Source organism: Arachis hypogaea, chromosome 20, assembly GCF_003086295.3.
Source record: "Arachis hypogaea cultivar Tifrunner chromosome 20, arahy.Tifrunner.gnm2.J5K5, whole genome shotgun sequence".
Lineage (NCBI taxonomy): Eukaryota > Viridiplantae > Streptophyta > Magnoliopsida > Fabales > Fabaceae > Arachis > Arachis hypogaea.
The window spans coordinates 108,298,351-108,309,472 of NC_092055.1; the positions used below are offsets into that span (position 1 = coordinate 108,298,351).

General features: G+C 33.8%; 1 protein-coding gene across 8 annotated transcripts; it reads left to right on the forward strand.

Annotated features, from left to right (window-relative positions):
- The first annotated feature begins 6,287 nt into the window (after positions 1 to 6,287).
- Positions 6,288 to 10,914, forward strand: LOC112783870 (uncharacterized). Of its 8 annotated transcripts, XR_011878300.1 has the most exons (8): positions 6,298 to 6,450; positions 6,548 to 6,601; positions 6,687 to 8,616; positions 9,116 to 9,181; positions 9,329 to 9,377; positions 9,529 to 9,652; positions 9,892 to 10,454; positions 10,609 to 10,914. XR_011878300.1 is itself a non-coding variant. In XM_072229496.1 (7 exons), exons 2-5 carry the CDS (start codon positions 9,155 to 9,157, stop codon positions 9,971 to 9,973), a joined length of 282 nt encoding a protein of 93 aa, XP_072085597.1. In that variant the 5' UTR covers positions 6,289 to 8,616; positions 9,116 to 9,154; the 3' UTR covers positions 9,974 to 10,163; positions 10,327 to 10,454; positions 10,609 to 10,914. The 8 variants fall into 8 exon arrangements, 4 of the variants coding, with proteins under 4 accessions (XP_025682734.1, XP_072085597.1, XP_072085598.1 ...); XM_072229496.1 differs by having other exon boundaries at positions 6,289 to 8,616; positions 9,892 to 10,163; positions 10,327 to 10,454; XM_072229497.1 differs by having other exon boundaries at positions 6,289 to 8,616; positions 9,892 to 10,163; positions 10,405 to 10,454.
- Positions 10,915 to 11,122: the final 208 nt, after the last annotated feature.

Here is an 11,122-nt window from a genome sequence, read left to right on the forward strand (position 1 = left end):
GTTCTTATTTTTGAATTTGGACCTTAATGAAGCAGCCAAAACACTCGGATACTTACCCCCTGAAAATTCAAAACAAAACAAAATCAGCTGCATTTCAAGCAAGAATAAAATAAACAACACAATAAAACTCACCCAAATACTCTATAACAGAATCTCTATTTTCCTCCCACTTTAAAATTTCAAACATAGATATCAAATTTTTCCGATTAATCTGCTCCACGAGGAAATCAATAATACATAAATTTCTCGGAGTTATCACCTCGGGTCCGAGAATATTTTGAAGTTCTGAGCACCACCACAACGGAAACCTCTCAGCTAGAAACTCATCCACATAAAAAAGAAATTATTTCTCCACACTTCTCACTTTCTGATACATCTCTTTGAATTCTTTAAAGGAAAATTTATACAACTTGAATATACCAAACCTAGGCGTACTATTCAGATTAACCCACCCCCCTTCCAAACCCCTTTAGCTTGAAACAAGGAAAAGAATAAATCTACAGAAGGCTTCTCCTCAAGAATTTCCATTAAGATGCAGCTGAGAAGCAGCACAATACAGTTGCCTCAGAATTTGGCACTCAAAAATAGTAAAAAGTAATCTAACCCTTAGTTCCTCTAAAACGCAGCTATACATGTAGAAATATTCAAACCCCTGACCCCTGTGATAAACCCTATCCTCCACACTACACGGCAACAACTCCACCTGCACCCCAGACCTAACCCTTACAACCTTACTAGCATCAATCTCTTTCACAGCCGCTTCATCACAAAACAAAGATGCACAAGACTTAACATCTTCACTAACCCAATCATAGGACCAATCAATCTCTTTCTTTTTATCCTTCTCAAAACCCATAGAAAAACCCAGAAAATGAAAACCAAAGAGATGAAGAAACAAATGACAAATCAGTAAGGAAAAAGAACATGCATACCTCTTTTATTCATACTGTTTCCAAAGAAGCAAGACCAAGGGTCAGGGTTACACAAAATGAAACTCAACCCTCCAGACTCAATCAAATCAAACGGTGCAATTTGCTTTGGAAACGTAAAAAGCATTTACTAAACACAACATCCTTCTCTCTCCTCACTAATACACTGACACGACTTTCCACTTTCCCCACTAAACCTCTTTTTAATGAAGAACGTTGAATTGGAGGCTCCAACTCCATAACTAATCAATCTATCCGAGTTATAACTAAAAAAGCTCAACCTGCTTCATTAAAAAGTTTTTATCAGGCTAAGCTTGGGGGCTGTGATATGGCCGTTACACATATATAACTCGGCATCACACGACAATAACTCGGCAATTTGCGTTACAAACATGGCCTTTATGAATTATAACTCGGCAAACTGACGTTATGGATCAAAACCGCTGATTAATACGGCATTATAACAATATACGTTTCCAATCCTCTCCAAAACCGACGTTGAAGGAAAATCGTAACCGATAAAAGCACCGACCATATAAAAGCAAGGTAAGAGTATCTTTTCAGACATATCCGAATTACACATTGTACTGACTTAAGCATTGGAGTGCCTTTGCAGGTACACTCCCCCCTCTCTTTTTCTCACCGTCCACGTATTCACAAGTCCAAAGGAAAAGCTCGGAGTCAGCGAGTAAATAGCTCGGCCTCTTAAGGAGATAGCTCGGCAGATATCCATCACAAGGAGCCGATCTATTCTACAGGCAAGAACAATAACAATAATATTTTACTATTATTTAGTCAATATTATTATAATATACTAATAATATTTTATTTAATCATACCTGGGTCTAAAATTCTACAGGTAAGAATTATTACTGGTATTTTCTTATTAGTGTAAACGTACTAAATACTCTAAAGATATTTTAGAGCAAGAGATAATTAAAATATTATAATACTAGTGTCATTTATACTAATAAATAAATTATTTGATCTGATAAAGTAAAAATATATTATCAGATAAATACTATATTTAGTAATTATTTTCAAATTTTATTTTTGACCAAGTCTAACATTATTTATCCATCATAAATTCGTATATCTCTCTTTCATGCCTCTTCATTTCTTCTCAAAATTTCAAAAGATTCAAGAGATAAAAAAGAGAAAAACCTCCATAAAAGAAAAGCTTCAAGATCGACTACTCATGGAAGCTCCAAGACTCAACTCAAAATTCTAAACCAATTAAAGACTTTCTCTCATTCTCCTCTTCATCCTCATATAAATTTCTTCAAACTTTGTCAATAAAATCTCCTCCTTTTCTCTTCTTTAAGGTTCGGCCATGGTGCACTCATGGAAGATGTTTCATTTTCTCGATTCTCTTGTATAAAATATCATGTTTTAGGTGTCTCAAGGAGTTTATAGCTATAGGTTTTAAATTTTAAGGGTGAGAAAACCTCTCCTTTTTTCTTAATCGATTCGTCCATAATAGCTTTCAAGCTCTAAAAATTGTTCTTGACTGAAATATAGAAAAGAATCGGTGTTAGAGAACTCTTAATATATGTTTAAAAGGCTTGGAATTAAGATAAAGATTATGTTAGTTTAAAGTGGCCTCATAAATGCCTAAAAGTCTAAATGATGCATATGAATGAATCTTGATAAATTTGAATTTTGAATGTATACTTAATGATGTTTGAATGCTTAAAGTGAATGTGCATGCTTAAACAGTAAATAGCTGAATGTATATGTTTATGAGGCATTATGTTTATACTTATGTTAATGAGAATTATTTAACCTTAAATATGGAAAGAGAGAATGTAAGAAAGATTAATCTTAAAAGTTACAAGAGAAATTCTTAAGAATATATTAATAAAGTAAAAATTAAAGAAAAGAATAAAACACATCAAAAGAAAAGGTCTAAAAGTTTTAAGAATGCTAACGAAGGAAAAAAATATAATTTTATAAAAGATCCGGCCAAAAGTATAATTAGAATAACGTACGGGGATAAAATAGTTATTTTGTAAAAAATTGAGAATAAAATAATAATTTGGAGTTATAAAGGACAAAATGATTATTTAATAAAATATTAGGAGTAAAATGGTAATTTGGGATTATTAGGGACATAATAATAATTTTATAAAAGTTAAAGGACAAAATGATTATTTGAAAAAAATTTAGGGATAAAATGATAATTTTATAAAAGTTTAGGGACAAATTAAAATAGTAATTTTATAAAGTTCATGGATAAAATGATAATTTGGACAATAAAAGGTAAAATAATTATTTAACAAAAAAATCTAAGGATAAAACGGTAAATTTAATACCATAAAAGTAAAATGTCATTATAGAAAAAGATGAGGGTGAAATGATAACTTTAGACTCATGCAGAATTAAATGTCATTTTAAAAAAAACAGATGAAGATAATGTGGTAATTAAAAATTTTAAGGGCATAAAGGTTATTTTTTTATAAAAATAAGAGAGAATAAAAGTGTAATTTTACAAAAATGATTAAAGTTAGAATAGTAATTAAGAGATTAAAAGAAATAGATGTTGTTTTGATAAAAGATTGAGGGGAGAATCATAATTTTTAACTAAGGGATATGAAAGTCATTCACCGAAAGGTTGGAAACGGAATAGTAATGTAAGAAAGAGGAGGACGTAAAGAAAAATACCCTAAAAAAATAAGTGACAAGGAAGTTTTTAAACAAAAGAAATAAAATAAGACAGACTAAAATAAAATAAAATAGACTGAAACAGCACAAGATAGAATAGAACATGTTGAATGAGACAGATTGGGACAGACTAAGAATAAATAAAGATAGACTAAAAATATAATGAGAAAGACTGAGAATAAATGAGACAGAATGTGACGGACTGAAAAATAGAAATACTTACTAATGAATGTTCTTAAAAGTTTTATAGCAAAAAGATAAATAAATGTCTCAATTCTAATGAATGATTAAAGGTTCGCCTAGCAAGGTCGAAGGTTTCGTCCTGCATGCTCAGTGCACAGGCTGTTTGAATGTGGAAATTTGTAGTTTTATCCCACCCACAAAATGTTTGTTTGTTTGTTTGAATGTGGGGATGCCCGTGGACTACTAAATAAACACTATTTTTCATTGTGCGTATATTTTAGTGTCAAGTTTTGCGACGATTATTGCTGGTAGTCATGGACTAGTGATATTCTTAACCACTTGACACATATACACGGACTGACAATGAGAAGTTATAACTGGGACTTGCTCTCAAATAGTATCAGATTGTAGGTAGTAAACTGACATGTGAGCTTATGGCCTGTGTATAATAGACATGCATCATGATTGTTTGTAGCATATTATGTGTGATTCTATGTTGCGCTTGATTATCTGTTATTGTGCATTGTGACTTATCTGTGATTGTCTACTATTACTGACTAACTATTATGAGAATAACCATAGAGCTAAACTTAAATAAAGACTGTAAAAAATCGCAAGAAAAAGTAATAAATGTTATAAAAGGGGGCTAAGATGGTAAAGAATGAAAGAAGGGTAAATCTATAAAGCCTAAGGTCAAAATGATTGTGCGTACGACTGTCCCAACACTAGAAACTTTCCCTAAGACTAATATACGAGTTGTTTTCCTTCGTTAGTACCTTGTTCGAAACCATAGATTCTCTCCCCTTTTCCTTCATTGCTCCTACAGACGAAGCTGATGGTGCTGCTTGTTGAAGAGATGGTGCTTCCCTTTTCGCTACAAAACCCAGACCTGAAGTACGCTTTATGTTTTGAAGACACTCAATGATATATGGAGTTACGGAGTTTAGAGTGTTTTTTCTCTCTCTGTTAATTTTTTTTCAGGAAAAAGACTTTACTAACCTAGGTTCTAGACTAGAAACTTTTTGAATAGGTAAAAATTTAGGGTGTCATATGTCTATAAAAGTATGTACTACATACATGTAATGTAATATATTAAAGGAGTCTAAACTTGGATTAATACGTCTTATGTTTATATGACTGGAGTTACTTTTACTCTCTTGATGTATATATGAAGTCCTAGCGACACTATGTGAGATATATTTGCTTTTACCCTCTTATTTACTGCTATTAAATGATTAACTACTATTTTTATTTCGTTTGATGTACATTATGAACTTAAACAAAAAAAACACATTGGATAGCGTTCACATTTATAATCGTGCAACAAGTTCATATTCATATTCGTATATAATAAATAAAGAGTCTAGAATTTGTAAGTTGACAAATTAGTAACACTCAACGATTGACATTGGTCATAACATGCTAAAAATTGCATTGTTATAGTTTTGTTTTAAATTTTATTTTTAGCTTTTTATTTTATTTTATTTTGGTTGGATCATATACTAAAAAAATTAGGTAGATCGAAAATTTGAAAAAAAATCTCTTTAAAAACTATTATAATTTGCAAAATGAGTTTATTATAATTTAGTAATTTGGTCTAATTAGTTAAATTTAAAAAGATAATTAATATTAATTAGGATGATATAAATAAATTTTTTTCAAAAACAATTGACTATATCATATAGAAAGTACCTACCTCTTTAATTTTTGAAAAGTTGACTAGATATCACGTTAAAATTAAAATTGACAGCACTTTTATAATTTGAAAAATAAAATTCTGATGAAATTAATAGTGTCATTCACCTAATTATTAAAAGAAATATAAACTCGACTTTATAAGCAAACGTTAGCGAACTTTAAAATTTAAAATAAATAAAATAATTAAAAAATTAATTACTGTTAGCTGAGAAAAATAATTCCCAAATATTACTCTAGTTAAAATTTACAAGATTATTATATATACATCTCAATATAAAATATAACTCTAAGATGTTTTTTTCTCTCTTTTGTTTTGTTTGTTTTCTTTTTATGGTGTGGCTAGGAATGTCAACGGGTAGGACGAAAGTGGGAGATGCCTTCTTACTCTCCATCTCCGTCCCTAAATTTGCTCTCTATCTCTATTTTCATTCTTTGTCATGGGAATTATTACTCCCCATCCTCATTTTTCTGTAGGGTTCCATTTCTGCGGGAACTCTCTTCTCCATCTCTCTGATAATTCTGACTAATTATTAATTTTTATAGGAATCGAGTTGAAAGTATCCATCCTATAAATCCCGCAAAATTAGCAAATAATTAACAGAAAAATTAAATTTTAATAAGAAAAATTAAAAATGAAAATCTAATATTAAAATATGATAGAACTCTTTAAAACGAGAATTTTGACACTAATTTCAAAGAATTTAGCCCAAGATTGGACTAGACGGGCTAAACCGGTCGAACCGGGTCCAAACATGGGCCCAAGCCCAACCCACACTTCACTAACACCATGAGCTCAGCTCATTCCTTCCCAATTGCATGAGAAACACGCTGCTGAGGAAAGAACAAAGGAAGAGAGCTCAAACCCTTGCTCCAAATTTCAATTCACCACAACTTTTGATCCGGAGCTCCGATCGCCGCATCGTTTGCAGCCACGCGTCCGCAGGAACGAGCTCTACAAAGTCCGGTACCTTTCAAGGTGAGAAAATCATAATCTCAGATTCTATTCTCTCTTCTTCAATTCTGAAATGTTAAGATTTTGGTGTGTTAAGATTTTAGTTAAATTGATGTTATAGGATCAAATTGACTTGAGAAATTAGTGGGTTTGGTTTGATTGAGGCACATACAAGGTTAGGTTCATCAACCCTAGCCAATTTTGGTTCTAGTATGTTAAATGTGAATTTTGAGTATGTATGGTTATATATGTGAAATTAGGTGTATAAGTGTATATGTTGGAGCTTGAATTATGAGCATTGGAACTTTATGGAGGTTGGGTACTTGAGCTTTGATGATTTTGGGGGCTTGAGGGGCTGTGTTGGTTGGTGTTTCGCCTTGGACAATACGCGGAAATCGGTCAAGGTATGGTTTAGGTTTCGCGTATTTAATATGTAATGCCCTGTGAAAACTTAGGCTAGAGAACTATAGGATAAGTTGAAATGTGCATGTATGTTGATGTTTAGCAACCTTGATGGATTTATTAAATGATATTGAGAATGTGTGGTGATTGATGGTTATATTGCAAGTGTGGTGTTGGTAGTGATGATGAATTTAATTGAGTTTGATGGAGATTGTCTTAGCATATTTGATATTAATTAGCAAATTCTTGATGTAAGAGTTGAGCCATTCATGAGAGTGGTGTGAAGCACTTATTGTGGGTAATTATTGGATAAAAGGGTTAAATGTACATGTTGATATGTGTGACAAGGGAGCTATATGTAAACATGAGTATAGTTGTTATTGTGTTGAATTTGGAATTGTGAATATGTAAGGAGTTATTGAATGATTGAGAAGGTTAGGTGTGGTGTGTTGTAAAATGTATGGAAGGTGTAGGGTTGAGTATTGGTATGCCTTGGTTGTGAAATGTTTGGTTGAAAATGAGATTTTGGTAAAAATGGAGGTTTGGCATATTTTGGTAAGAATTGATTTTTGATGAACTTTGGTAGTCCATAACTTGCTCCTCAAATTTTGGATGAAAATGAGATTTATTTCAAATTAAAGAAGGTTTTATAAGATTGAGAATGATATAAGGTTTGCGGAAAACCGAATTCTGTAGAGAAAGTTATGGACGCCGGAAATCTAGTGCTAAAAACTGAAATTTTTAAAGATGCAGTAGAATCAGGATTTCTGGTGTGTGCCCACGCATACTGCTATGCGCACTCACCCAGCAGTAGCAGAAACTCGTACGCACGCCTTTATGCGCACGCACACCTGATGTTTTTCAGAAAGTGTGCGTACGCACGCCCTTGTGCGCACGCACGCACCAGGATATGCTTTCTGCTGGTGGCGCTCGCATAGGTGAGGCGCATGCACACCAAGTAATTCCTGGTTGGTTTGCGCACGCACGCACTCGCACTACAAGAAAAAAGGTCTATTGGCATACTTATTTCTTGCCACACTTTTTAAGCGTGCCCAAAAGTGGTCTATGGCCACACTTTTGCGAGGGTGGCCACTGATTTGTGATTTAGCCACGCTTTTTTTTGCCACGCTTAAGAAAATCGGCACGCTTTTACGAGGGTGGCCACTGATTAAAAGTTTGGCCACCCTTTTTTTGTCACGCTTAACAAGCGTGGCCATAGAGGAAAACCGGCACACTTAAAAAGCGTGGCTAATTTGTGTTTCAATGGTCACTTTTTTAAAGCGTGCCCATATTCTGTTTATTTTGGCACCCTACAAAAAAACGTACCGATAGAATTTTTTCCCCCAAAATTTAGTTTTCCACCGAATTTTTTTCCACACTTAGCTTTTTTTTCGTTAGTTTACCCTCAAACAACATCACATTAGTTTACCCTCAATCAAAAGTGACCCAGTCACAAAAAAAAAAACCTAAAAGCTAAGTTACCCGCGCCGTCATCATCCTCAAACAACATCTCCATGACCGTTCATCGTTCATCGCCTTCATCTTCATCGCACCCATGACTGTTCATCACCTTCATCCTCATCTGTCTAAGCCAATGACTGTCGCACCCATGCCATTCGTCTAACCCTCGCACCTGACCGTCGAACCCTATTGCTGTTTCTCAACCCTCGCCCATCAACGCAACCCTTGTTGACCTTCTGTCTGTCGCACCATCAACGCAACCCTCGTTGGCCCTCTTACTCCCTCAGTGCAGCGGTCTATCTCTCTCGCAAACCCTCATAAACACTGGTAAGTCTTTCTTCCCTCTGATTCTCTGTTTCTCTGTTCCTCTATTTTGGACCGCTGAGAATTTCAGGTTTATTACCTTCTTCACCATCAAAACTGTAGTAGCTGAATTTGATAATCTTTATATGTGACATCTTTCTTCATCAGATAGATCTTGTTAGCCTCTTTTAAATGCCTATTAAGAATAGGTTTAGTAGCGGAAAAACGAAGTGGCAAGGGATGGGACAGGCAACTCGGATGTAAAAGATCTTCATTTTGTTTGTCTCAGAAATAGTGTTCCGAATATGACTTATGCATAACATTGATAATGTCCCAAATTCTTGATTTTTATTATATGGGTCTTTACTTTGTAAATGCTATCCAAATTCTTGATTTTCATTATTTAAGCATGTCCACGCAATATCTTTTCTGCTGAAAGTATATTACCAGAATATCATATGATATAATCTACTCTCATTTCTCATTTTGGTAAAGCTGATTATTCTGTTATGTTTTACTGTAGGAATGGGGTGACCCTAGGAAGGAAGAATTTTACTTCTACATGAAGTCATATTCCCCCGTTGATGATGTAAGAATCTTATGACTGTGTTAGACTCAGATGGACAGTAGCCTTCATTAGCTATCAATATTTTATTTTTGTATCCTACATGAAGAGACTTCTAGAAATTATTTATAATTCTTTGCTCATGATTTTCATCCTACCCATTTTACGCAGGTGAAGGCACAGAATTATCCACATATTCTTGTCACTGCTGGATTAAATGGTAAGCATATCCAATTCTTGAACGGGATCTGTTCATGTTCTTATAAGTAAAGCTAAATAATTCTTGTGAGTTTGCTATTGCTTATGATTTGGCTGGAAAACTATACTCTGTTGTTCCATATGACTTTATTTTGTGCTTGTACATGTTGTAGACCCATGGGTTATGTATTCTGAACCTTCGAAGTTCGTGGCAAAGATGAGGGATATGAAGACTGATGATAACATATTGCTTTTTAAATGCGAACTTGGTGTTGGCCATTTTTCAAAGTCGGGGAGGTAAGCTCTAACCTTACTGCTATTTCTTAGTTTTTTTATTTATTTGTTCCACTTATTTTGTTTTACATTTATTTATTCTTTATGGTTTGGGATTTTATTTGATTTAGCTTCAATGCCCGCATTGTTCTGGTTGTAGTTTCGGAAGCTGGGATTTATTCCCCTCACCAAATTCTTGTCTAGGAGTGTAAATATATAAAGATTCTATTTTGATTTATGCTTTTCATGTGTGTGTGATGTAGATTTGAGAAGCTCCAAGAAGATACCTTCACTTATATCTTCATCCTAAAGGCTCTAAATATGACGAACGAGCTCAAGTTTTGAATTCCATGAGGCATGGATGCGGTTAAAGAGAAGGAGCAAAATACTTCCTTCCTAGGCTTCATAAATAACATGTCAGACATTTGGGTCGCGTTAGGCATTTGCATTGCCCACAACTATTGGATTTTCATTGATAAATGATAAAATCCCAAATAATATTATTTTTCTAGGGTTCAAAACCCTATTATATCTGGTTAGTGGTTACTGCGTTGTTGTCATGCATGGTTCCGATCCAGAGAAAAGAGAAAAAATTTTTATTATCCCCGATCCACGTATATAAAGTTTTTGTTATTTTTGGAAATTTTAATTAACTGATTTGATTTGATTTTCTGCTGTTATGTGAAATATTGTTGTAGTTTATGAAATGTATACATTTGACTGAGGTGTATCATTTCCATGATATGATTGACATGTTTGTTGGGTGTGGCTACAAGAAAGGAACCACATTGCTTGGTTATGGTTATGACTTCAAGCAAAGCAATAGGTAAATTGCTCGGCCCCTTCAGCATAATATCAAGTTTAATCAGTGATTTATTTATTTGTTTAGTGGTTTCCTAAGGGTATTCCACCTTTCAACTATCAAGGAAGGAAACTAATCCCCTTCAACATAACTATGTGCCTTATTTTGTTGTTGGCAGAATTGACAAGCTGATGGATGGCCTTAAAGTTAAGTTGAAAACTGCTTACAAAGCCTCTGGTGGAAGGAAAGTTAACTTGATTTCCCATTCTATGGGAGGAATCATGATCCTGTGTTTCTTGTCTCTTCACCGCGATATGCGCTTACAAAACTCATGCTATTTCTATGATATATTGCATAGAGTTAGAGAAGAAAGTTATCCCATGTAGTTTGAAAATACTTACCAGTGAGTTTGGACATTGTTTTGGCAAGATTTTGTCAAATATGTGAATAAGTGGATTTGCTTGGCGTGTCCTTTTCAACGTAATTCCTATGGCTTTTTTTATGCTCTTCTTATCCTGCAAGTAGGTCGTACTTTTTACTTAATACTACACAAGTAGGTGTGTGTTTAGATTACAGTTGACAAACGCGAGTTTGCATAAAATTGATTTTGCAAACTTGATTTTGATGAAAAATAAGTTTGTGTTAAAGTGATTTATGTTTGGCAATCTTTATATCAAAATGAATTATAGTAA

What these genes read in the sequence shown, in the direction of transcription:
- LOC112783870 (XM_025826949.3), top strand. Translation starts at nt 9,155, where the DNA reads ATGAAGTCATATTCCCCCGTTGATGAT. An exon ending in CATATTCCCCCGTTGATGAT is followed by an intron (nt 9,182 to 9,328) that starts GTAAGAATCTTA and finishes CATTTTACGCAG; the next exon opens with GTGAAGGCACAGAATTATCC. An exon ending in CATTTTTCAAAGTCGGGGAG is followed by an intron (nt 9,653 to 9,891) that starts GTAAGCTCTAAC and finishes TGTGTGATGTAG; the next exon opens with ATTTGAGAAGCTCCAAGAAG.